This window comes from Phalacrocorax aristotelis, chromosome 1 (assembly GCF_949628215.1).
Source record: "Phalacrocorax aristotelis chromosome 1, bGulAri2.1, whole genome shotgun sequence".
NCBI classification, from domain to species: Eukaryota; Metazoa; Chordata; class Aves; order Suliformes; family Phalacrocoracidae; genus Phalacrocorax; species Phalacrocorax aristotelis.
The window spans coordinates 12666678-12693169 of NC_134276.1; the positions used below are offsets into that span (position 1 = coordinate 12666678).

Sequence of the window (26492 nt, forward strand, 5' to 3'; positions counted from 1 at the left end):
TCAGGCCACACCTGGAGTACTGTGTACAGTTCTGGTCCCCTCTATACAAAAAGGACATGGACAGGCTGGAAGGGGTCCAGAGAAGGGCCACCAAGATGATCAAAGGATTGGGAAGCTGCCATACGAGGATAGGCTGGGAGAACTGGGTTTGTTCAGCCTTGAGAAAAGGAGGCTCAGAGGGGATCTCATCACCACGTACCAGTACTTAAGGGGTAGCTACAAAGAAGACAGAGACTCCCTTTTCACAAGGAGTCCCATGGAGAGGACAAGGGGGAATGGACACAAGTTGCTCTTGGGGAGATTCCGATTGGACATGAGAGGAAAATTTTTCACAGTGAGGACAGTTAACCATTGGAATAATCTCCCCAGGGAAGTGGTTGACTCGGCCACATTGGACCCTTTCAAGAGCTGGCTGGACAGGGTGCCGGGCCATCTTGTCTAGACTGTGCTCTTCCCAGAAAGGTTGGACTAGATGATCCCTGAGGTCCCTTCCAACCTGGGATTCTGTGATTCTGTGAATTCATTTTAGGTGGAACCTTTAATACTTTTCATAAATTCATAGAGGATTAATATAATATTTACAGCTACACAAAGTCTTGCTGACTAAAAGGAAAACCAAATACACACAGTTTACTTGCCTTCACATGTCAGTACTCCTGGGAGGTTCTGACTGACAACAAAAAAGCCTATTCATCAGAAGTGTGACATTTTGAAATTTATTGACATTTATTGATGTATCATTTTTTTAAAGAAAAAAGATCTGTTTATGGCATCTAATGTAATAAAATAGGGAGCTTTATAGCTTCAGAATGTATCTGCAATTCATCTCAAATTAAGTTTGTGTTGCAACTTCAAAAATTTGGATACACATTAGAAGGATAAACTTTGGTGTCCTGTTTATTTCCATAGAGAAATAAAAGTCGAAAGACAAAAGAGAAAATATGAGGATGAATAATTTGAATGATGCACAACACTATTTGCTGACAGTGCAGAACTCCTCTTTAAGACTGACCCATTCGTATAATTAAACCCAGGACGTTATCTCCAGGAGCAATAAAAGAGATGTTCAAAACGAACAGCATCAAAATGTTATGAGTTCACAAAGTAAAAGTCCCAGCCTACAGACATTTGTTAAGGGTATTTCAAGTGATTTTGCAACCGTTTCTTCCTCTTAACAAACTGTACGACTCCAAAAATGCAAACTAAGCGATAAAGATGAAAATTAGCAGAGGAAGTCAAACAGTAGGAAATCTTTTTTATGGAACAGCATTTCAAAATACTTAAAAACAGTCACTTTTAACATTAAGAATTTGACATTTTTGTGCCTAACAGCTGATGAAGTGGTGCAAGGAGCTGGGAAGAGAGCCAGTGCAGTACAATTGATGGGGAGCTTTCGCTTTGGTAACAGGTTACAGCCCTTTTGGATTTTACACAATAAAAGGAAGCCTATCCCAAGTTCCCATCCCTCCACCAGCTATTAAGAGCACAATCCACACTAATTAGAAACCAAAGGGCAGCAACTTCTACCCAACCCAAGATGGATGGCAAGACAGCAGAAGTCTAACAGCGGTTCCTCCATGTTTGGAAGATAGCCAGTACACTTAACCCAAGGGAAAAAAAAACTCAGAAGTGAACATGCAGCTACTGACAGAAAAGCCTATCTCCTTTTTTTCATAAAGAATGCCTATATCTACATCCCCTTTTAGTCCTACTTGTGTCACATCACTCTCCCTGCCCTGGAGATAATTTCAAAGTTATTTAAAGCTATTAACCAAAACCAACCTTTAAGTGCAACTGGGAATAGACAGGCAAGGACTGCAAGTCAAATGTCAGAGTAATGGGTATGCTGCAAAACACTTCTTAAATAAAGAAGTCAAACTGTGTTTTGCATTTTTGTCAGAATAGACAAGATATCAAGTAGAAGACACACCTGTACCTTAATCTTGATGTTAAGTGAAGTACAGAGTATGTCTGAGAAAGTAAGGCTAAGGGTCATGACTGGAAAAACTGAAAGATCTTCACGAGATGATCTGCTCTACTGCAGATGCCAGCAGTCAAAGCTAAACATCGATTATTAATACATTAAAAGGATGAGAGACAAACAACCACTTCTTTTACTTCCTTGTTGCTGGAGATTCACTTCCATCTAATTTAAGCCAAACCTCAAAATCTGAGTTCTCATCCATGCCCCAATCCTTTTCAGATACCAAGGCTGAAACTCAACTGACTGAACATAGACACCCAAATCAGAGCTAGCCAGCTGGACCTTGGTTACAATGGAAAAGAAAGGTGATGTCTAATTCAGGATGAGACCAATTATGCCGTGGAAAGGCTTGGTTTTCCTCCATAGACTAACAGCAGTCCATGGCAAACCAGGTCAAACGTAATAGTCTGAAGCTGGGCAAGACACGTACTACCAGCAGACAACAAATGGTCTTCTGGTCTACTTCAGCCTTCCAAAAAGAAGAAAAAAAAAAAAAAAAAAAAAAAAAAAGAAGGAAACAAAGCTTCCTTCCCTGTGCACCCAAACGTAACACTGGAGTTTGTGTGCTTCCCAAGAAATGCCCTCAGGACAGGAGATCTTGTGATCATCAAGATGACTCAAAATCTCACGAGCACAGCAGAAGAGCATTTTCTATGTTTTAACAGCATCAGATATCAAGGGCAAAAGTTAGAGTGGAAAACTTCAGCAGTTTAAGCCGGGACTTGTTTTATCTGTACCTTCGCCCACTTCCACCTTCAGATTTAGTCCAAGTCTGACATACTGAGACAGACCAATATTATCTAGTTTGGGGAACATAGCCTTCAGCCACTAAATTGGCAAAACTACATCGAGTTAATCTGCCTCATCACGAGCCAGGGCAGCAACGCTGCTGAAGCAGCATGGCATATCCTTTAATCTGCCGCCTCCCATGCAGAGGGCTGCCTTGTCCTGCCCGAGCACAGCCCATCTAACCAAGCCTGGTTTCGCTCTGCCAGCAGGGTCCCAGGTGCTTTGGAGGCTGCACGCTCAGCGTGGGTAAGGGCAGCAGCCGTGGTCACACATGTGGTCTCTGTCCTCCTACGGAGAGACCATATCAACTTCCCCCATTTGATCCATGGAGTAAACCACTGCCAACAGGTAGAACGAACGTTTGATAGAAAGTAGAGATAAAACAGCAGCTGCTTTGACAGGCCTGAATTAATACCTAAATTAACTACTGATAGCACAGCCTCTTTACAATACAGTAATTGAATGGTTAAATACTTCAATTCATAAATGCAGACACATTTGATTTATTGGGCATACTGCCAATCAGAGAGGCATAACTGGTGGATATTAAAAAAAAAAAGAAGAGAGAGAAAGACCCCTCGGGTTATGTAAATCCGTCATGCATCTCTGGCAAAACTGCCTCCCAAGAATGCTCTACCGAATTTTTAATAGCAGTATTGTCTGAAAATACATGCCTTGGAAGCAAGCCAAATTGAACAGTATTCATCCATACGGTAAATGCATAATGGCATCCTTCTACTGTGGGCTTAGTGTTTTGGTTTTTTTTTAAAGTCGTTCAAAGATGCTAAATGTTCAAAATATTAATGTGAGAGCAGTACACAACAAAATACTCCAACAATATATTTTAACGAAAACCTTTAACGGACCCCATTGCAATTAATGCTGGAACATCCTCAAGTGTTACAGTATTCCAGCAGAGATGACGCTCCCTGAGGGTTTGTAGGAAGGAAGATGCACTTAACTGCAGGTTACTATAAAAGCAGACTGGGAGAATCGTTTAACCAGGGACTGGCATCAAGGCTGCATTCTCTCACCTCTCCTCTTTGGCACTGCCACTGCATTCATTATGACAAAGAGCACAGACAGACACAATTCAGGCGCAGTGTGCCTTAAAACATTATCATTTAGATTTTTACCAAGGGTGAGACTCTTAAGATTACGCCTGCACTGCAGTCACTAGCGGAACTGCAGCTCTTCTAGAATTATTTAAAGCTAGCTTTAAAGAAGTCCTTGGTTAACAGTTCCTAAGTCAGGCAGGTGCATGGAGCTCAGCTGCACAACCTGCTTGAGAAATCAGACAAACGTTAATTCAGCCACTGCTGAATTTTCAGTTGAAATGATGAAGCTAGACAATTCAGACTGAATGGTATCATAAAGAGATCTGCTCACAGCAAGTCGAGTCCTACCTTTGCACTTTAATGGAAAAAATAACAATATCCTCCTTTGATTAGCATCTCCATCCCACCACAGTTGCAGGGGAGCAAGCTGGGCTCTGACCTCTGCATCAGCTCGCTAAGACTGTTTTCTTCCTAGCGTCAACTGCTGGCATGATAAGCTATCAGAAGCAACAAGGCTGCACTGGTGTCCTGGTCAGGCAAGGTGTTTTGCTGCTGAGGTGTTAGTCAGGCAATGTTCGTGACTATTGTCAGACACTACATGTTTACTAACTACCAAACAACTGAAAAATCTTCACTAGCAAAGTGTGGAAATCCATCAGAGAGTTTAACTCAAGAAGGGAAAAGCTGAGGATCTTTCCAATGTGAAAATCTGTAGCTACGAGCTCTCAACCCATACGGCCTTGCTTCCCAGGCACCTTCACTACTTTTCACCAAATATTTCAGCACACAATGACACCGCTTGGTTACAGCTCTTGCTTCTTTTATCTGTTCTCTTAAAATGCACGAGGCAACGTACTCTGCCTGCTCCCCTGTTCAGCCAACTGGTGATAGCCATCGAACCAGGATGTTTAAGTGGCAAGTTTGATTTTAAGCAGAAGAGCAGTGCATCTGCCACATAGGAATATTTCACTACCTAGAGCTTATCACAGGTGCTTCTTCACTGCCTCTCAAGGAAAAAGTAAAATGACAGAGGCCCCACACTCCAGAAATAAACTCACCACGTGTCCCCGCCAACACTCCCTCTTGATAAGTCTGTGTCCATGTAGTGTTTTCAGCTCAGTAAAAACTACTACTGAGCAAGTAAATAGCGTCCCCGAATACACTGCTACCGAAACACGCTCCCTACCACCTTTCACTTACCAGGTACTATATAAAACCAAATTCTATTCTGAGACATAGGAAAGTCAAGCAGATGGCAGAAGCATGGGTTTTCAAACTGCTTTTCCCACACATTTTATGTACAAAATGATCATAGCAATTACTTTAAATCTGTGTGCAGGAACTATCTTAAGAGTCATGGAAGTAACTTGCCAAATTCAGAAAAACAAATCCTCTCACTCAGATAAAAGGGAAATGTGCTCAGCTCAGTACTGGAGCCTCCCCAGCTAGCTCTCTGCCATCTTTTTCACATAGGATTGTGAAACACAGTAGCTTGAGTCTTGGAAAGTTACTCTGAACTGCTGAGCTTGCTGTCACAAGCATGTCAAGATATTTTAATTGATTGCCTCCTGGCTGTCACAGTCCATGCATAGTGTGCTTTTACCACCTCCAATAAAAGGATTAGGAACCAACCAGCAGGTGACAAGTTCAAGCAGAGGTACTTAACCTTTTCCACAATGCGCAACTAAGCTGTGGAAATCCTTGCCGTAAGATGCTGCGGACACCTGAAGTCAGCATGCGTTTAAAAGCGAATTGTTCGAGCTCATGGCAGAGAAATGCAAGAATGGTTATTAAATATGGAGAAACCACCTCCAGCTCAGGAAGTTTTCAAGTTGCAGATACTTGGAGATGGGGAGACAGTGCCAATGGAGTGTCACAATGAACCTGCCGTTTTGTGTCCTCTGTCTTAGATCCCTTCCCTTGGCCGCTGACAGAGACAGGACACAGAGTTTCAATCTGACCCACTATACCTGCACTAATGCTATTATATACCTGCAGCAGATTGGGTCGAGAATACTATTTATTCTATAAATAGCATTTTAAAAATGAAATATGTTTTCTAATATAGATAGGAATTGGCGTCACTCCAACAAAGAGACATTTCAACTAAACTGGACCGTTGCAGGCACAAGCATTGTGCTAATCCAGTCTAGAAGATGCAGCCCACATTATGGAGCTCCTTAGTGAGCACATTCCTACACTGTCTGTTAAGTACAGGTAGTATCATATAATTTACTTCATAATCCTGAGTATATTACACTTCAATTATTTAGTAACACTATTTTTAGGAAGCAAAAGTTATTTTTTTCCCCTTTTCTGAATGTGCTTAATCAGAAGTTGTATCAATTTAGGTCTGCAAAAGGGTAAGAAAAAAAACCCTGAAGAATTAAAACATGAAGACAATATAAATTTGTACCCTCCCTACTCACTTGATGGGCAGATGATGTTTGTTTAGATTGATGGTATCTACCTGGAAGAATATAAGCAGACGTTGGCTATCCTCCCTCACCATGGAGAACTTTCGCTAAGCTGATCACATTAGAATTCAAGCCGACATAAAAATATTAAAACATGAGGCTGGCTTAAGGTTTCTAGTTTACAGCAAACAGAACTTGTGTCCAGTGTTCCTTAAATTTTTAAGTTTTGAAAAGCTTTAAAAAAAAAAAAAAAGAGAAGTCCCTTTGGCACAAGTTTCTCAGATGAATGCTCATGTACAACTGATGACCACTGAGCATCTTTGCTACAGTTCAGATAACGTAAGGAACACTGATGCTGTTCTCACAGCTCCACCTGGAAACGGATAGTCCCTCTGGATGTCCAAACGGAGCAATGTCCTGCTTTAAGAGAAGCATCTTTTTTTGCCATCTTTCTTTGGTCGATGACTCAAACAGAAAGAACGTGCCAGACGAAAAAGAAAATCTCCCTGACTAATGTGCTTTACCTCTAGCCTAAAGGTACAATTTCCAAGAGCAAGCGCCTTGCTGTCTAAGCCAGGAGTTTAAGCCTTTTTTGATTAGTTGACTCGTAAGCATTTTTCAGAAGGAGGTGGTATCTACACCATGCATATGAGTTTACTAAAGTAAGTTTTCTTACAGTCTCCTTGAAAGAAGTCCAGAGAAATCTTATGGGTACTAGGGCCACAGATGGAAAACCACAGGTGAGCCCTTTTGATTCTTCACCTGATAGGAAATCCTAAAATAGTCACCAATTAGGGCAAATTATTTCTCCAAGCAGTCTTGTTTGCAAAGGCTGAAAATTGTTTTACAATGAGCAAGGAGCTGACACACTAACCGGTTTACGTTTGATTAATCTGGGAGAGGTTTGGGCAAGAGACTGACAGAGGAAAGGATTCATCTCAGTAGCACATCCAAAAGCCACCGACTTGCTGGAACAACCACATGCTTGCAGTCAGGCACTTTCTTCCTCTTTTTTTTTTTTTTTTTAAGAACATTTTGCCTCTTAAGCTACATCCTACCAAAGTGAGTCATTACTGAGACACAATCTCCAAAATAGACTGACTTAACATGGCTGAGCTGATGGCAGCAAAGGCCTATGGTACAAATGTGTTTTCCTGACAGAGCTTAAATTTGATTATGATTTTCAAAAATTAAGACTCGTAACTATTATAGAAGATTTATTGCATGTAAATACAGAGACATGTCCAGAGACAGATCAGTTATTCCTATGCTCTTCAGCCATCCAGGCCATCAGACTGGCAGAACTTCAGATTTACCTCCAACCTCAGAACTAACACGCGCTACCACCTCCTCAGATCACTGTCTGTGCTTTTACTAAAAGGACTTTTGGCTACATTTTAGTGACTTAATGACTGTACAAAAAAATCACCAGCAAGTACTACAGAAATAATAAAACCACTTATTTTATACCCTGCTGGAATAATGTCTTCTGTAGCCATGGAAGACTGGTTAACATGCATCGCCTAATGAGACCCTCCATTGTGTTCCAGCCTACTTGCCCTTTTTCTGAATGAAGTCACCAAACCCAAACGAAGACCTTTGTACCACAGGAAGCCCACCTCCTAAGAGGCATGTTCACAGCCTTATTCGCACCCAGCTTAGCTCTATATGGACAGAAGTTAGACCATGCAATGGGTATTCCAACTCTTCTGGAAAACAAGAACTGATGCCACAGACCTACCTTCTCAAACAAGACACATTACTCATGGTGGATGGCTGCACACTGCCTCTAAGTATTCATGAAGCACAGCTTAACCCAAAGGAGTGTCCCATACACAACAGCAACAGCTCCGGATAGTCAAACTGCTTTTGCTTGTACTGCAAGTTTCTGTTGGATAAATAGGTCAAGTAACTACAGCTTTATCTAATTCCTTTTGCGCAAGTGGCCTAAAGAGCAGGGGCACAGAGGGAGACCTTCCGTCCACCTCCACTCCCGTTTTGCTTTTCTAAGCCATGTGTGAAAGATGGCTCCAAGTATACCCTCACTTGGTACAGACTGCTCTCTTTCCACTCGTCCTGTGTACAGGCTTAACAAGCACCAAGCTCCATCTTCCCTGAAGAGCTATGACACCAGCTGCAAGCTCTTTCAGCCTTTAATTACACTACAGTTGACCTTTTCAATCAACACACCTTTTCTTCTAACTACTTGTGAAGCACCAGCGTTGAAGCAAGACAACAAGTTTTTAATTACTGAAATAAAAGTCACTTATCTCAAAGCAGGTTCTACCTGCATGATCCCTGATGTTACTGCCTCACCCAATCTTTCCCCAGTATCGCAAAACTTAAACTATTAATGTAATTGAACAGTTTGTTTGGGTTTTCCGGAAGGAATAGAGACAGAAAACATTTCTGGAGTCTCCTGAAGTATTAATGCAATATAAACTTGTTCGAGTTCTTCTGATTCAACACTTCTACTGTATTTGTTGAAATGTGGCAACTGCAAAACATAAAAATATTAAATATGGTGGACAAACAGAATAAAAACCCAAAAACGACAAGGAAGGAGGCTAAAGTCTATATCTGATTCCAGTTCAGATGCACTAGAGCTTATCTTCCATGTTTCAGTGGAAGAAGCCAACCAGTCAAAATGAACTGTTGACCAGTGGACACCACGCACCTGAAGTGCTTTTTTAATGTATTTCCTACCACTAGGGACTGAGGTTTCCACCACAGGACATTAACAAAGAGTCCTGATTTAGAGTTTTCTGGCAGTAGTGCTCTTGAGTGAAAACTGCCGCAACAGAGTTAAAGAGGACTTAAAATACAGGTACTAGAACAGCTGCCACAGCACCCAACGGGTGTTTCAAGCAGCCTTTGGAGGAAACAGAACAAGCCAGCTCAAAACAGGGAGAGAATGGTGATGCTTTAACTTTAAATTTTCATTTATAGTGTGCTGTTATCAACTTATTACTACACAAGAACAGTGACAACTTCTGAGCTTTAACAGCATGCTTCTACCTCATATACACTTCATGCTATGTATAACGTATGTGTGCAACTACTCTGAAGTCCAGATCACAGAGTTAGTAGTATGAGTGCTTCCACATAAACAGTTGCCTTCATTTTCTAACTCTAAGCTAGTTATTGCAGCAAGGCAATGAGCGCTCAGTGGAATAATCAAACCCTGACGCCGCTTTCCAGGGAGGGTCAAGGTTCACTCTGCCCGCTGAACAGCCAGTCGGTATTTGCAGGCACGCAGCACAGTTGATTTCAAGACACAAAACATATTGTAGTAAAGCAACATTTCAAGTGTTCTTCCATGCTGGATGAGATCCAACGGGTGTCAGGTAGAATATTTAGACAGCATGTAGGCGCTCCATTTCACTAGGGGTCTAATCAAATTTCTAAATGCTAGAAGAAATTACTATTTCCACACCTCTAATCAGCAATGAGGGTGCTTTACTGAGAAGAATGTCAATCAACTCACTGGGAATATTTTTTATTTTTTCAGTTTATAGGGATAATTACATCAAAACAGATTTAGAACCATATGGCCAAAACCCCTCCAGATACATTTAGCCAATAATGCAACTATATTCCCTTCACCACATGCTAAAGCAGGAGATATTAAACATATTTACAAGCGCATGCTACTAAATTAGGTTCAACGCTGTTAAAATACTGTCTTATTACATAATTTTTAACTGCACTATTCATACAGAGGAGAGAACATATGCTGGCTTTCAATTGTTTTGTTGGTATCAGCCAGAGCAAATCTAATGCACTAACAAACAGCCCAGAGACAGATAAAAGATGATTTTGAGTAAGCCGGTCTGTACTGCTCTAAGATGGCTTACACCAAGACAGCTAGTATTCCTTCACTATCATCAACATAACTCTGTTTTACTGAGGTTGTGTGGAATTGCTCAGAAGCACAAACTCTTAACTCCCAAGTAACCTACAAGTCACAGTTAATGCTCATTTTTGTGTGAAAACGTTAAGTGAGGAGTCATCCTTGCAACCTTTCCTCCCTTCTAAAGAAGAATTTAATTGATCCTTTACAGTATCAACTGACTCTAAAACAATTTACAATTCTCTCTAGTTTCATGTGAAAACTAAGTTCAAATTTAATACACTTCAAAACAGATATACAATTATGCATTTTGATTCCAAAGTACAGCAATTGAGACATACTGGTTGTATTTATGAGTTTATTACTCATTCTGAATAGATGAAAATCTGATTCTAAAGTCACCTTTCACTTTTTTTCCAAATGCCTTCTGCACTTTATGAGATAGTAGAGACCTATGGCTCCACATAATTCTCAAGAATGAGATTTCTCCTGGCTTTCATACATATTAACCTAACATTTGTGTACATTGGAAGACTTAAACCACAACCCAGAGGGTGGTCCACACACTGATCACACAATATGGAGCAAGTCCATGAGGAATTTATTTCTTGTGTGATGCAGGCTTACCCCTTCAGTTCCAGTCTACTCAGAACACATGATGCCAGGAATACTTCATATTCCTCTCCATTATTATTATTTTTTCCCACCTGATCCCCTGAGGAAGGGGGCTGCAGGTAGCCTCACACTGTTACCAAGTTCACTAGGTTGGGTGCTGAGCTCGGAGTCCATTAGAAATCCATTGCTGGTCTAACAAAACAAGATACTGACCTTGTTAGAAATACGAGAGAGTCATTAACAAGAAAAAAAATAGGTGTTTATTAGGAGGTTACATCTGTTTATTTATCCTACTCTAATTCGGGTAACCAGGGACCTTCAGGAAAGATTTAAGATGCCTTTCTAGATTCAGAGCACTGACTTCCACCTCTTACCCTGAGCATCATTACTTTACCCTCTTCAGCCCCTCTGTAACTTAATTCCCCAACTGTCACAAGCACTATGCCCTAGAAGAAAAAAGCCTGTGCTTCAAAACATCTTACTTTCAATTTAAATAAGACGCCAGGGTGAAGATATTTGAATAAATCAATGGTTGATACAGTCCATACCAAGAACAAAAGAGTTAGTTTCTCAGCATCCTAACCACACAATATTAACTATCCTCTACACTGGTGTTTTGCCCCAACTGATAGTTATCCAATGTCTGATATGCAAGAAGCATCCTATAATAAAAATGTGAAACTAGTGGTTAAGAGACAAATTTAAATTAATACCCGTTGATCACAGCCTCCCCTATTACCAGTAACACTACAGTTTGCCCAGAGTGGCATACTGAGAACCCCATAAAATTTCTTTAACTATCCCTAATACACTCAATAGACTGACTGACAGATAAACAGTCAGAAAAAAATTGTTTGCGGAGAATATCCCTACCTCCCTGTAATGGAATTTCACAAGATATTTGAGTCATCTGCATTACGCTCCCTATAGTTTCTACTGAAAGCGCACAGACTACCAGGCTGGGTTGCAGAGGCAACAATGGGAAGGACCTCTGCACACAAACAGGAACACCTGCAAAGAACAGAGAAATTGAACAGCATGAATTATTTCCATACAGGTTTTCCCAAAGCTGATGGTGTGCAATTTCTCATTAACTGAGGTCTCCCTCCTGACAATTCAAACTTCTTTTCTACTGAAAGTGTCCCTTTTCCCCCAAGTCTCTCCTGACCCACTTAGACAAAAGTCAATATTCAGCCTGGCCAAGCAAGCGATGCTCGCAATGCCTTCTTATTCTCCAGCCCTGGAAAGGGAAATCTGATAATAAAATCTCCAGACCAGCTTCCCTAGCTATGCAAAGCCAGGGGAGAATTACACCACTACCTTCTCTTGCTCAAATCTCCCTATTCAGAAAAAAGGGTTAAAATAAAAGACCAAACGAGTATAAACAGCTCCCTCACCAATGTGGCAGAGAGGGAAAACCAAGGATGCTTAACAAACTATATTATTTTTTCCAGATTTCAAAACACCTCCATTTAAAGAGATGTGAAATTTGAAGCGCTAATTAAGTAATATGCATAAATTTAAAGCAAATGCTCACAGAACCCACATCTCCAAACCACAGCCGGTGATTTGCCTAATGCAATGCACCACTCCTACCAGAGGACAACCTCTCCGCTTGGCTAACCCACTCCCAACACTAAACCTCAAAGTTTCTTTTGAAGAAAATCCTCCTCCCCACTTTCTTTCCTTTCTTGCCTCTACTCCCTCCCTGTAATTCAGGGAGGACTGTGTTTTTGCTTCTGTTTTTTTTTTTTTAAATAAAATGAGCGTGGTTCTTACAAGGCTACCTCTTACAGCTTTTCATTGCAAAACAGCGTCCTTCACCAGAAGTTCATTTCACTCATGCCACTCTCATTACAGGTCTAATGAAAATTTAATAGTTCTACCTTCTCATTTTCAGCACGTAAGACCAGAAAGGTACAAGGAAAATTTTTTACACTAGCTTTTAAAGCAAAAGTTGAGGAACCCCGGAACACTCAAGACTAGCATACACATGCAAAGAGCAATAGCACTCTCCGATTCCAGGCAATGAAGCCAAGAATTACATAGGAGGGTGGGAGAACAATTATTTAAAAGGGTCAGACTCTGAAAAGATACAAATTACTGCAAGACTCGTGAGGATGGGGAAGGAGAGAAACCACAGTCATCTCTGGATTTTTACTGCATTTATTTCACAGGAAAGAATCCTGTTCTTTGTTTGGGTTTTGTTTTTTTTTTTAACCCAATCCTTTCCAGAAAAAGTAAGAACAAATGATGAGGGTAAGGGGACTGTTGCTGGCAATCTTAACTGTCCTAAAAGGTTGGGTTTGTGGCTCTTGGTTTATAACTTTACATTTTGGACCCTCAAAGGCCCATCTTCTCACCCTAGCTGCGCACGTAGGGTTAGGAGAGGAGTGACCCAAGCTGGTTTCACCACGGCAGTGCTCCAGGGGACTGGAAGACACAAACAGTGAAGGCAGACACCATGTTTTACTCAATACAAAGTTACTAAAATTAGAGCTGATAAAAACAGAGCTAGGTTTTTGTGCTAGAGTTGGCAAATCACTTTGAGAACTCCTTTAAAAAGGGGCACGTTGGAGGTTTAAAGCCATCTAGGCAGCCGTAAATCAAGACAACTACAGCATGACAAGACTATTATTAAGAGTGGTCAAACTATGGAAGACATAATTTGATTTTACAAAATACGATTCTCTGCGACAGCCAAGGTTGTTGATCAGATTTCTGAAGCCATTTGCGCTACACTATGCAACTCGATGACAAAGATGCTCTATTGTGGAAAACCCAAGGTGTTTTCCAAGCAAAGGCATAGCAACTTTAATTTGCTTGTGTGCAGAAGAGATTTAACCAGGTTCACTTTCCTCAAAATAGTAGAGATGTCCTTGAAAGGCCTCTTGATTTCTACAGAACAGGTAACAGCATCTCCATACACCTTCGTGACTCATGGTGACACATATTTCAGCTTACGCAGGCTTATGAGACCTGACATTCGACTATTTTTGGTTCACTTTTGGGCTACTTTCTTACTCACCCACGCAGAACAATGAAGTGAATGAAAGTGTCTCTTCTCTTTCTCTTTTTTTTTTTTTTCTGGATATGACCTCAGGTCCCTGACCTAGGCTAGTGCTATTGTAAGCACTGCATCATTTAATGACATTCACACATTTTTCTGTCTTAAAAGTAGATGCTTTATTTGACAGCACCAGACCTAGGACAAATTATTCCAGAACCTCACGCCTCTGGACACTTTAATTTTCCAGCCTAAATGTATTTATGCCCATTTTACATCCATCTGCTCTTGAGCTAATTTCTCCCCACTGGCTCTTACGATCGGATGTATTTATAGACACGGATCATATCCCCTCCCAGCCTTTGTTTCTGGGGATTTAAAAAAAAGCACACTTTCTTAGTTTCCTTCTGCAAAACTGGTACTCCCAGCACCCAGCCAGCTCACCTCTGCTCCTGTTTAATTAGGGTCCATCCTTCCTGGCTTCCCTCCTCCCCAGCGACACTGCCCTGCAGGGTGACAGTAAGCTGCCGGTCGTCCTGCACACTGACATCCGTCACCCTGCTCCTTCCAAGGAACTGCTCTTATTAAAACTTATGATTTACAAACAGCCAAGCCTATAACTCTTACATTTCATACTACTGGATTTCACCCCAGTTCCAGCTACACCAGCACTCAAGGTCTCCCAGCTTTCTATGAAACGTTTTGCTCCTTCCATGGACCAACAACATTTACCACTTCTGCCATGTGTATGTCTTTTAGAAACTTGCATTGCGATTTGGGACAGTGTTAAACCAGATTAGTTTCAAAACGATCCTTTGAAAACCTGCTGGTAGTCTCCCCTAGCACAGTGGCTTCTCCCTTCTGCATGGTCCATCACCATCCCCACTCCCAATAGCTCCCAATCACTCCTCTATAATTAAGAGGAACAGAAAAACAGACAAAATATGTCAGATCAAAAAGGTCCCTATTGCCCAGTAACCTGTCACTGCCAGGGGGCAACAGCAGACATGAAACAGCCAGGAAAGCATACAGAAACTATACTGAAAAGTGTTGCTATTTCCTATTCACAGGTCTTGTTTCATTTTTCTGTTATGAATTTGCCCAAATACTTTTCAACCCCCTAAACCCCAAGCCACTTAAACTTTTTGGTATCTAAACCATTTTGTGTTAGTAAATCCCAAAGTTTAATTTGAGCTGACTTGCTGGTGCAGCAAGGAGTTCAACCTCTGAAGTTACTTCACACGTTTAATATTTAAATTCTAGTTTTAGTCCATCCAAAGCTTTCGGAAGAGGACACTCTAGCAGATGTCTTATCAACAGAAGACTACTACATTAGTCCAGCATGACCTACTTTTGGTGGTATCATGTCATACATATAAATAAAAAAAATCTGTACGCTTTTCTGTCAAAATTTGCTTTGAGCCTCGTGCTGAAGGAGGAGACCGGAATGGGAGGATGAAGAGCACTGAAAATTATGTCCATCATATTGATGGTTATTCCCCTCTCACAGGATCACCCTGACTGAGTAGGGCTATGAAAAACAGGAACAGATTCTCAGTTAGCTAAGCCAGGTTCACTTCCACCTTGCCAGCAGCCATGGATGCTCATAAACTGCACTCCCCCATCGCCCCTTTTGCTGTTGCCCTATCTCCCTCACTGCAATCTAACACAAAACAAATATTTAATCCTGGAACCACATTTATACTAATTTTCTGTCCTACCGACTTGCATGTATGTGTAAAAGAACCTTTTACTTCACATGCTTTGCCATTTGCAGCTAACCTTGAACAGTTGGCAAACTCTCCCTGTTCCTACATTTCCTGACTTATCAGGATTTTTCCATCCCCTGAAGACTTTCTGCGTCTTCCTAAAAGCCTTCCTGAAGCAGTTATTTGTCCAAATAAATACCGAGCCCTTCCTATATATCCTCTTCTTGCTTCCTTGGGTGATCGATTTTCTTTAGGCAAGAGAAACTTGCGTTTCCATGAGGCTCCAGAGCCCAGGCAGATTTACATCCTGGAGCTCCCCTGCCCAGGGACTCCCCCACATATTGGATTTTCAAATGTGAGAGCTAGAGGCTGCCCTGGTTACTGCAATGGCAGCAACTCTTGGCCCCCCCTAGGAAAGACTTGGGTACAGCACTTGTAGGCCATTTTAAGCACTTTTCATACCAATATGCCAGTTTTGTTACAAAGCCTGCCCATCAACCCCACGAACCAGAGCTACTCATCTCGTTTCGCTCATTCTTCCATTTATTTTAAGCTGAGTCAAAGCATTAGCCTTGGTTGTGTGTTCAACAAGCTCACTTGCCAAATCCAAACCAGCATCACTTACTTATTACTGGTTGTCATTTTCTTTTTCTAATTCAAATAATGACGTAGCTTTCGTATCCATGCCTGTCTAAGCCCTTCTGATTAGCAGCAATTGTTCTGCAAGTAGATTTGGTTATTTAAAGTATCCCGTAACAATAATACTAAAAAGATACAATTTCCGGTTGGGTTTAAAAACCTTCCTCATAGGCAAATTTAACCCATGAATCCTTAGCAAGTTTCTAGCACTACCCTAATAGAACTTTCCGTAACAAAACGTAACTTTGATTAATCTAAAATCAGCTGAAACCTAAAGTGCTGCATATAGCTTTTCCTGTTTCCGTGCTGAGAGAGAAACTTACCTTCACCCATGAAAATCTGAAACCTGTTGGACTATCTCAAATTTCATTATAAGCCACCAAACAGAAAGCTTGCCTTGCCCCTTACAATTTGGACAACAGCACTATCTGAACTGCGAGCATTCAAGTGGCTTTGAACAAAGACGTAAGACTGAGGAGGGCAGAAGAGATTCAACATGTTTTAAGGCCAATCATTCTTCCAGTATATTATCACATGAGCATTAAAAAAAACCACCACCACCATCAAAAGAACAGATGAGGCAGCACTTATCTGAAGATTATTACACTGAGACCCAGGTCAAATTTGCATCTCACTTCCACCAAGCCTTTTTTTTTTTCCCTGTCTTCTACTTGCATGCCTGCCAATTAAGTGCAGAAGGTTAAAATTTACTGTGATTTTTATTATAGCAAGTTTTAAATAATTACAGATGTAGTCAGAAGCTTTGTACTTGTATGTTTATTGTCCAACCTAAAACACAGACGCAATGATGTCCTGGTACAACCACTGCAAGCACAAAACACCTATATTTTAAGAGGGTTTCACGGGCTGTTGCTCAGTTTCTTTTTTCTTTCCCCAGTTTTGCAACAAAAGTAGTCGAGATGACCACAGAGAAAGCAGGACCGTGCTGAGCTGCCTTCCTCAACAGACCCAACCGAGTACCTATGTTTTACCATCATTCTCCCTACGTTACCTCTTCAAAAGAAAGAAAGAAAAAAATTTAATCCAGCAAGTTTCCTGTTACCAGAAAAGTAACATCTAGCCCTGTCCATGTCCCCCCTGCTCCTGATATTAAAGAGGTATACAAAGAAGTCCTACCCAGCAGGATGAGACTATGGCTTCAAAAAAAATTCAATAATTTAAATTTAATTTTAGATCTACAAGTGCTGCCAAGCACCACTTTATTTGTCAACAAAACATTTTGATTATTTGGCAGAACAAAGCAAGCTCCCTCCCTACTTTCTCCACAGACATATTTGGCACCGGTTAATTTGTATGTCTTTAGACATATGTCAAGTCTGAAGCTGTTTCAGGCTTTAACCCCGCAGAACTTCTCTCTTTTAAGTACTTGTTTTCCTTAAAGCAGCAACAGCAGCAAGTTAAAGCCAATAAGGGATTCAATCCTGCAACGAAATGGTTAAAAATCAGACTCTGCTGATGTGTGCTTCTCTGATCCATTACATTTCTTGCAAGCTGAGCTAAGAGCTGAGCACCAAGTATCAACTGTAATATGATCCAAGAGTTTATGGAAAAAATAACTGCACATACCAAGCATGCACATTTAATAAGATTTTGTTTCCATTAAAATATTCAAAAAACATTATTTTTAAGATCTGCTTCTCTCTCTGACTGATTTTTAATGTTTCTCCTCCCCCCTCCCTAAATACACACCTCCTTTCCAAAAACCAAACCCTTAGAAAAAAAAAAAAAAAAAAGAAGAGAAAAGCAGTCCTACTGCAGGGAAGAGAGGCTTGAAAAACAACTTTGATTGGCACTTGGCCTGACCCACAGAGGAAGAAAAACAGTTTTTGGACAAAGAGCGCAAATATTTGAGCTCATTGACTTACAGGCTTTCTTAGCATTTGCAAGAACCGACCTGGTGCAAAAGCGTACGGGGAGAGATTGCATTAAAATAAAACCAAAAACAGCATCGCGTTCATCTTGGGCGCTCGGACTCGGCGCGTTTGCACAGCTCAGCAATTTTAATTCATTTGCACTGGACAAACAAAAAACACCTCAACTAATGCTCCCCGTTAAGCAGATGTCGAGGGGAGGCGGTAAAGCCATTACGCTCCCCCTGAAGCACCGAGGGTGCGCGCAAGGGAGCTGCTGTCGACCGTGGGGATGGGGCTGGGGGGGTTGGGGGGGAAGGGGCTTTTTGGGGTCTTTAAAAATGTTTTTAAAGCTCTGATTTTGGGTGCCCCCGCACGAAGACTTGACGAGCATCGCGGTGATGAGTTTTGCGGGTGAGATGCGTGGATAAACTTTCTTCAGGTCAATCCCCCCCCCCGCCCCCGGGGAAGCCAGGCGCCCCCCACGCCCTGGGGGGGGGAGGCACACGCAGGTTTGGGCAAGGGCAGGTGACAACCGTCCCGGGGGGGGGGGCGGCCATGGGGGCGCGAGGCCCGGCACCCCTCTGCACCCCCGGGGCCACATCCCGCCCGGCCCGCACCCCCAGACACCCCCGCACCGCCCCAGCTGCCCCACAGCGCCTCCCCACAGCCCCCCGCCCCACCGCCGCTGCCCCACCGACCTGCACGTCCCCCCCTCACCGCCCCCCGCAGCCCCCCGCCTCTCAGCCCTGTGTGTGTGTCCCCCCCCGCCTCGGTACCTGTCTCGGCACCTTCCGGCAATTGCCGCACACCCGGTACTGGCCGGCGGCGGAGGCGGCGGTGGCGCTGCCCACGCTGCCGGCGCCGAGGCGGTTCATGCTGGCTGGGAGCGGGGAGCCGGGCGGGGAAGGAAGGGAGGGAAGGAAAGGGGGAGGCGGCAGGCTGTGGCTCGGCGCCCCTCAGCAGCCCGCGCCGCCGGCCGCCCCCATCCTCCAGCCGCGGCCCCAGCGCTCCGCTCCGGGCCGCTGCCCCCTGCGCACACCCCTGCGTGCTCCGCCAATCCCCGCCGGCCGCCCCGCCCCTCGCCGCCGCGCTCCGCCAATCCGAGAGGCCGTCTGCCGCCGGCCAATGGGCAGAGTCCTCTCCGGCTCCCATCTCCAGGCAGCCTCCGAGAAGGGGCGGGGGAAGGGGCGTGGTCACGGCAGCGGAGGGGCGTGACCGGCCGCGTCTCTGGGCAGCGTTGGGGAGAGAGGCGGGGCCGGCGCCTCGGCGCGTGCCCTCTCCGGGCCAATCGGGCGGCTCAACGGGCACTATGCAAACGAGGCGGGAGACGCCCCCCCCCCCCCGGAGTGGGGGCCCGCGCCCGGCTTGAGGGGGTGGCGGGTCCCGGCCCCCCACCCCCCACCCCGGCCCTGCTCGGGGATGGTCCCCCGGGGAGGCCCGAGCTTGGGGGCGCGGAGCGGGGCAGGGCGAGGGGTCACCCGTGCGATGAGGTGCGGGCCTCAGCCTCCCGCCCCGCCTGGCTGCCGGACCCCCCGCCCAGGCCCAAGCCCAAACGCAAGCTCCAGCTCAAGCTCAAGTGCAGGCCCAGGCCATCCTCCCGGGGCATCCCCTGTCCAGAGCCGCGGCCCCGTTAATGGCGGTGAGGGTGGCGGGCGCCGCCGGCCGTGCCCGTGTGGAGGGCGAGCTGCCTGCTGCAGCGGCGCTGCCGCCGGGCGGAACAGCGCCCGGGGCGTGCTCGGGGGAGTTGGGAGCGTCTGGAGCGCGCATGCGAGCGCGTGCATGTGTGTGTGTTTGCCTCGGGTCGCCGGGACTGGGAGAAATGATGAGTCAGGTTTTCTAGGCTCCGTGCTAATGCGCAGAGATGGAGTGTATAATTAGGACCGAAAGAAATCTGTAATCTGCAGCCTAGGATAGCTGGGGTATAAACCTCTTTTTTACATCATAGCATCACTGCAGTTTTCCTTGTTTGTATGCTCTTTACCTTTAGATTTTGAATAGGCGTGTATGGGCATTAATGCAAGTAGTCCCACCGACATCAGTAAAAGTTTGTTAAATGTCAAGCCTTATATCGTTCCTATCTTGAAAGATGATGGTGTGGAAGGATTTGATTTTGTTATGGAAACAGCACACTATAACCCTATGAAATTTCTAAGAAGGTTTGGGGTGTTACATACATTGTTTTCCAGGTTTCCTCTGGCAAAACAATTGTAAATCAGCTGCCTGAGAACCGTCATCTGCTTTGCCTGGGAATACTTTGTATTTCTGCAAAATGAAGCGGCATGTAATTTAGACAACTACATGGCTAAAAAGGGCACAATGCAATTAGGAATTTACATCTCTTAAAGGATACTAATTGAACCTAGATCTGACTGTCTTTGAGAACTACTGAAAAGTTTCTCAGGTCAGACTTTGCCACCGCAAGTAAAATCACATCCACAGCAGCATTCTCCTCCATCCTTCCCCTTCCATCCATTTCCGAAGGGATCTTTTCCTGAGGCAGAGCTGCCTTCAGCAGATGGGCACACTGTGGACTCCACTATTGCCAGTCATGTCAACATGGAATGCATCCAGATGTTACAGTCGCAGGCAGCCGTACAAAATGCTTGGGGAGAAATAAATGGAAGAGGCTTGGAGTTTTTTTTCCAAGCAGTGCAGTAGAAATGACATCCCAACATGAGGAAGCGGTTTGCTAGAGCGCGGGTACTTGCTGTGCCGTGTCTGCATCCCACATACTACAGTGTGGTGCTGTTACAACTGAAGTGGCAAAGGAAAGCCAAGCAGCTTAGTTCCGTCGTGCGGTCTGAATGTAATGCTAAAATGTAAGTAACATGAATGATGTAAATGGCTTTTTATTTATTTCTGAACTTCATGATAATGTTATCACAAAGAAGTTTTAAAGCAAGCAGAAGAGGTTCAGAGTTATCATAGCCACAAGCAATGGAGAGTTGACTCTTCAGCTCAAGTAAGATCACTTCGAGTCATTTGCTGTCAAAGCGCCTGGTTGAAAACTCAAACCCATTGGCAGGGATGGTAGCAGGCGAGTTTGAAACCCAGGTAAGAGAATGATTTCGACTGAGTTAATATTTAACATTGGAACGTTGGCAAATATTCAGATTTCAATAATAGCATCCATTCATTTATTTTATTTCCATAGTGGCAAGTACACATGTCTGGACATCCTCAGAAATGTGGTTGGGTCCCATTCCTCGCCACTGAAATTATTCCCACCTTGAGTGACAACTTCAGGCCTTGAGCAAAGCCCATTAAAAACAGGAAAATTTTCCATTAGCCAAGTGTGAAAGTTAAGCTGACTTGTATGGCAGTTTAAAATTTGAGAAATTTGATATCTAGTCTCTGTTCTGCCACAAACTTCTTGCAAAAGGGGGTGGGACATGCATGCCCCGATGCTTGAAGTATGTGGTTGACTAACCCTCACTTAAACCATAAGCACTTAAGTACCTTTGTGGCTCCCAGTCTTGCCTTCGGTACTTTAGTATCTGAGAAATGTCAAGTGAAGCATAAACTTTGAAAGTGTTTCGTTGGTTTTGGAAACAATACAGCAAATGGAGGGTGCCTAAAATCCTTTCCTGCACCCAACAAAAATTCTCTTGGATATCTTTTCTGAAGTTTGTTTTTTTTCCTTCTGCATTTTCTTTTTATAAAGGGTTTTAATGCCTAATAGAGATCAAAAGTGTACTTGGCAGGACCAATGCAGTGCTTGTCCAGTACCAGTATAGGTAATGAGCGTGTAGACTAGAGACAGTATCAGAATTTTCAAAGCACCTGAGCTCTGTCCAGATGTAGCGTTTGGAAATTAAGTGTTGGGATGCCTGTGGCACCGATGTGCCCTGTAAAACACCACGTATGTGCTCAGCTTACGCCATCTGCAGAGTCCTGCTGCCTGCAGAGACTTGTGCATGTGTGCCTGATTTTAAGCTCTTGGCTTGTTCCATTTTGAGTTAAACACGTGCTTAAGTTCTGCAGACTAAAAGCCTCCCTTTGTGCAAGCTGGCTTCTTGGTGAACATATCCACATTCTTGAAAGTTCTCCTTGTAAACTTATTTCTCAAAAGAAGTGTTGCAAAAAGTATTCAGGGCTCCCTTCACAATTGTCTGGCAGTTTTGATGAACCAACTGTACCTCACCTGCCAACTGCTGCTGAGGGTTTCCTTCAGTTTCTGCCCAGTTACCATGTCATAAAGGAAAGTAGAATCCTGAAATTAAGAGGTGAATGTGTTACGAGCAGCCTGGCATCCTGACCTGCCTGGAAATTTTAATGCGGTGGTCAGTTCTATAAACACAGTCAGTCCTCTCTGCTGAGGTCGCTTAAGGAGGCTGCGGGTTATATCCCGTGTGTGGAAAAGGTGGTGATCTTATTTTTCTTAACGATATGGAGCGTACTGGCTTGAGACCATCACATCCTTTCAGAGAGATTACTGACCTGCTGTGGTAGAGTTGCACAAGTGGTTACTGGTTTAAACAGATTTTTATCGTCAATGCTTGTAACTTTTGCAAAGTTTAAAAATCAAACACTAATATGAAACAAGGCAGGAACAAACTTCCATAGGAAGTGGGGATTTCTCTGCCTCCTGAAATTTTTGGCAGACATGTTGCAGCCAGTTGTGGACTGCTGCCCTCACTGTAGGGTTGGATGAGATGTGGTGGCCTTTGCTAGAAGGTCAGAGTTCCCCTAATGCCTCATGCAGCCTTCAAGCTAACATGGTTCAAATGGATTGGCTAAAAGACATACCACATCCAAACATCAAGCTGCTTTCATCCCCCAGAATGAGCACTTATACCACAGTTTAGCAGTGTGATAGCAGCTTTGAACTCCTGCTGGGGCTGCGGTATTTCTGCCTGGAATTTTCTGAAGAGAAGGTTGAGAGCTGGACACAGTGTCTCTCCACTGCCTTCCAGAAAGCATTGAACGCAACATCGGTCCGCTGTACAACCAACCTGTGAGAGGGCACAGAGCAATAATTGCTCTTGCAATAAGAAGATGCTCTGTAGATTGCCTGTACAGTATTGACCATGCTGTGTGTCCCAGAAGAGTCAGCCTGACTGCAGCGTGCTGTGCAGGTGCTACAGGAGTGCTCAGTCAGTCCACACGAAGCTTCCCCAAGATGTGCACCTACTGCATGACCGTGCGGGGCTTTTGTTGTTCGTACATTAATGCAACAGCTTGATGCTTCCTGAAAAGCTTGGACTGACAAGATCAGCGCAGTAAAATAGAACTTGTTATGCAGTGAATATGTTTGTGATTCATAGACCTCCAGCAGCTTGGGGAGAGAGGAAGGGAGGGAGCAGCTGCCATGCAATAGCTCTGACTGGATTGCTGCAAGACTAGAAATCCCGCATGAAATTAAAACAAGTTTTGCTCAGAAGCAGGAAAAGAGGCTATGCAGGAGCACCCAACTCTGGGGCCTTACCCACTTTCCTCATCTGACTGCCGCGATAAAGTGCTATGCACATGGTTAGGCAAGGGGATTGACACATGTCACATGCCTTACATTTCATGAGTCCATGAATCATTCAGTAAAGCTATACTGAACATGGATACGTACAAAAATAGATGTGGTCTCTCGAGGCCAAAAATCCAGCCCATTGCCATTATGTCAAATGAGTGATAGTCCTGCCTTCGTTATCATAATTTTTGCTGCACCGTTTTAATATCACTTGCACAGGATTTATATTGTGTTGTTAGGGGAAGGAAGGGCAGCAGATAAAGTTTGTGCCCTGAGTGATGTTAAGCATACTTTGACACTACAAAATGACTTCCCATCCTAATTTGCAAAGTGAGTGTTCAGATAATTATACGAGACAGCAAGATGTGATAGTTTGTGGAATTCTTCTTGAGGGTGAGGGTACACACCTTTTCATTTGCAGCATTTAAGCTCTGACTAGATAAAGCACTTGAAATTATGTTTGTTTTATGAAACAATTACAGCCTGGCCCAGGAGAGCTGAGCTCGCTGACCTAATAGGCCTATTTAATATCTGATTTCTTTGACAGTTAAATAACTCTAAAAAGCGTTAAATCACTACCCAACCAGGAAGCCTCTTCTCCTCTCTCTCTTTATGTTCTTCTGTGGTTTGCATGATAATTCGCTAAGTATATTTCAACATGTTTTTTACTTCAGTTCAGCCGCCTGAGACCACACTGGCCAGTGCTGTGAGCCTGTAAATAGGGGTCATCTGGAAAAAATAGGTTATGCTTCAAGTTAACTTTGGAAGTATTTTGGCCCATACAATTTTTGGAAGTGACACAGCGGGGAAATGCATTAATTGAAAAAAAAAAATCTGAAAAGCAGGACAAAGGTAGCCTGGTCTTACTCCCTGCAAAAGGAGAATTACAAGTAACCCCCTGCTATGTATTCATATTAATATCAAAGATAGTCCTACCGAGCAGATTTAACGACAGCAGCAGGACTGTCTTTGGTGACAGAAATGCCTCTCCCCTCCAGGACTGGAGGTGGAGTTCACAGGGCGGACGTGGTTGCCTGGGGGCATACGCTTGGAGCAGGGACAAGTCTGGGTCTCAGCGCTGGCTGTGCACCAGCTGCAGCACTGGGAAGGATGCACCCAAAGTCTCGTCCGTCTCTTAAATATGGGTGCCTGCATCAAAGCTGCGGTTATGACATCTTTGTGAGATGTAGGTGCCCATCGGTGCCTCGGGCCTGGATCCAGGTGACAAGATTTCCTTGAGAAGACAGAGAAGTGCTGCTGGCTGTTGGCTGGGAAGCGGGAGCTCCTGCCTTGGCTCCCAGCTACATCGCATGTCTCTGGAGAGTACTGCCTAGCCGTGATGCTGTAGGTCAGGCTGGGTGAAAGCACCCTGAGCCCTCCTTTTGCAGCCAGGACACCCTGGGGCCAAGAGTTCAAAAGGCAGTGAGCCAAAAGAGGGCAAGTGGGAGGCAGCTGGCTCAGATACCTGCTGGTCGGGGAGGTGAACTGGAAACTGGGGTTTTGCTGCCTGTTTCCTTCCACTGCTTTGGCTCAGTTCTGTGCCCAGCCAGTGCAAAGTGCACAAACGTCAATGTCTTTGGCTGAAAAAACCCTACAATTTCTCAAGCAGCAGAACATGTCTGTTCTTATTTTGCAAATGAAACACATGGTACAACATGATGCCACATTAAGGATGGAGCTGATCACTGAAATTAGCTTCCTTTATTCATTGGCAATGTCATGACTTTCATTATTTTCACATACATAATAAAATACAAAAAACAAATACAGAACTCATCAGCTTTTGGGATGTGGCGCATAATTCAGGTCCATTTCTCATTGAAGGCCCTGAGTTAGAAACATAAATGAGTTGGAAGATCAGGCTGAATTATGGCAGTTTTATTCTTTATTTGTAGACAAAGAAGAGCTGAAGTGCTGAAAGGTTTGCATCTGTTATGGGCTTGGCTTATATTGATTTAAGAACATTTGATTATTTTTCTGACAGTTACATCCTGAAAAAACAGAGGGCCATTGCAAGTGGGATTTTCTCAGGAGGTACCACACTTAGAAGCAATTAGGCGTGTGAGTCAAGGCAGTTAGCACATGGGATCTTCCCCAGCAAAATAGGCTCAGCGCTGAAGGCTTGTTTGCATGGCATGTGGATGCTGAGGACATCCTTGAACAGGAGAAGTCCCAAATTTTGAGAGTTACCTTAAAGAAAGATGCCTGCAGGAGAGCCGGCTGACTGAATCAGCAGTGCAGTGTGCCCATACAGAGCCACGCAACCCGCTAACCTTGGCACTTCTGCCTCCCTCCCTCCTGCGTGGCCAGGAGATGCCCACTGTGACAAACCAAAATACAGCAAGCAGGACAGGCCCAGCCATCTGGTGCTGCAGAGCAAAAGAAAAGGAGCAGCAGCTTCCCTGGACCAACATCCGTCAACTCCTTTCTGCTCCTGTCTCCTCTAGGCTGCCTGTTTGCTGCTGGATGGAAACGCATGACTCCTGCATGTAGATTTTCCTTTGAAGACTCTCTGACCTATTTCAGCCCAGCCTTGCAGTAGGCAGGAGCTATATTTATAATGTCAGGAGAAGGCAAAGGGAGGATCAATCTGTAAGGGACAAAAAAGGGTGTAAGCAATGCACCTTGCTGTGCTGGTGAAGCTCTAGCAGTCACAGCTTCAGCACTGGAGCCCCCGAGCTGGGATAACATGGGCAGAACCAGACTTCTGTTTGGGCGAAGAAATGAATAATAACAGAGGTCATTGCATCTTGCTCTGCTAACTGCCAGATCCTCTGGTATAACTGAACCTCAGGCACACAGACCTGGCTATTTACTATCGCCACTGAAGCATTTGTATTGGTGAAGATTCAGGAGAATGCTGGACAGCAGAAGCAGAGAAATGACTGTTTTATAGGCAGAGCGATGCCTTTGAACAGCACAGGAGCATGATCTGAGATGGAAAGCATAAAAGGATTGTATTTCTACAGCAAGGTCATGTCTTAAGAATTTTATTCGTCCTCATTTCTTTTAAAATGTCCTTTTACAGAGAGAAATAACTTTTTAGTCATGTTGTGTTGCTCTTGAAACTTAACCTTCCTCTA

The 26492-nt window shown here is 43.9% G+C and overlaps 1 protein-coding gene across 3 annotated transcripts in view; it reads right to left on the bottom strand.

The window, feature by feature from the left end:
* The window catches only part of SESN3 (sestrin 3), a 41093-nt gene extending 22117 nt beyond the window's left edge, over nt 1-18976 (bottom strand). For 2 of the 3 annotated variants that reach the window (XM_075081546.1, XM_075081539.1), the window contains exon 1: nt 18722-18976. In XM_075081546.1, coding sequence (XP_074937647.1) covers nt 18722-18820 — 99 coding nt within the window. In that variant the 5' untranslated portion in view covers nt 18821-18976. Of the gene's footprint in view, nt 1-11589; nt 11609-18721 lie in introns of those variants that run through there. The other variant, XM_075081557.1, reaches the window with a different exon arrangement.
* Nucleotides 18977-26492: the final 7516 nt, after the last annotated feature.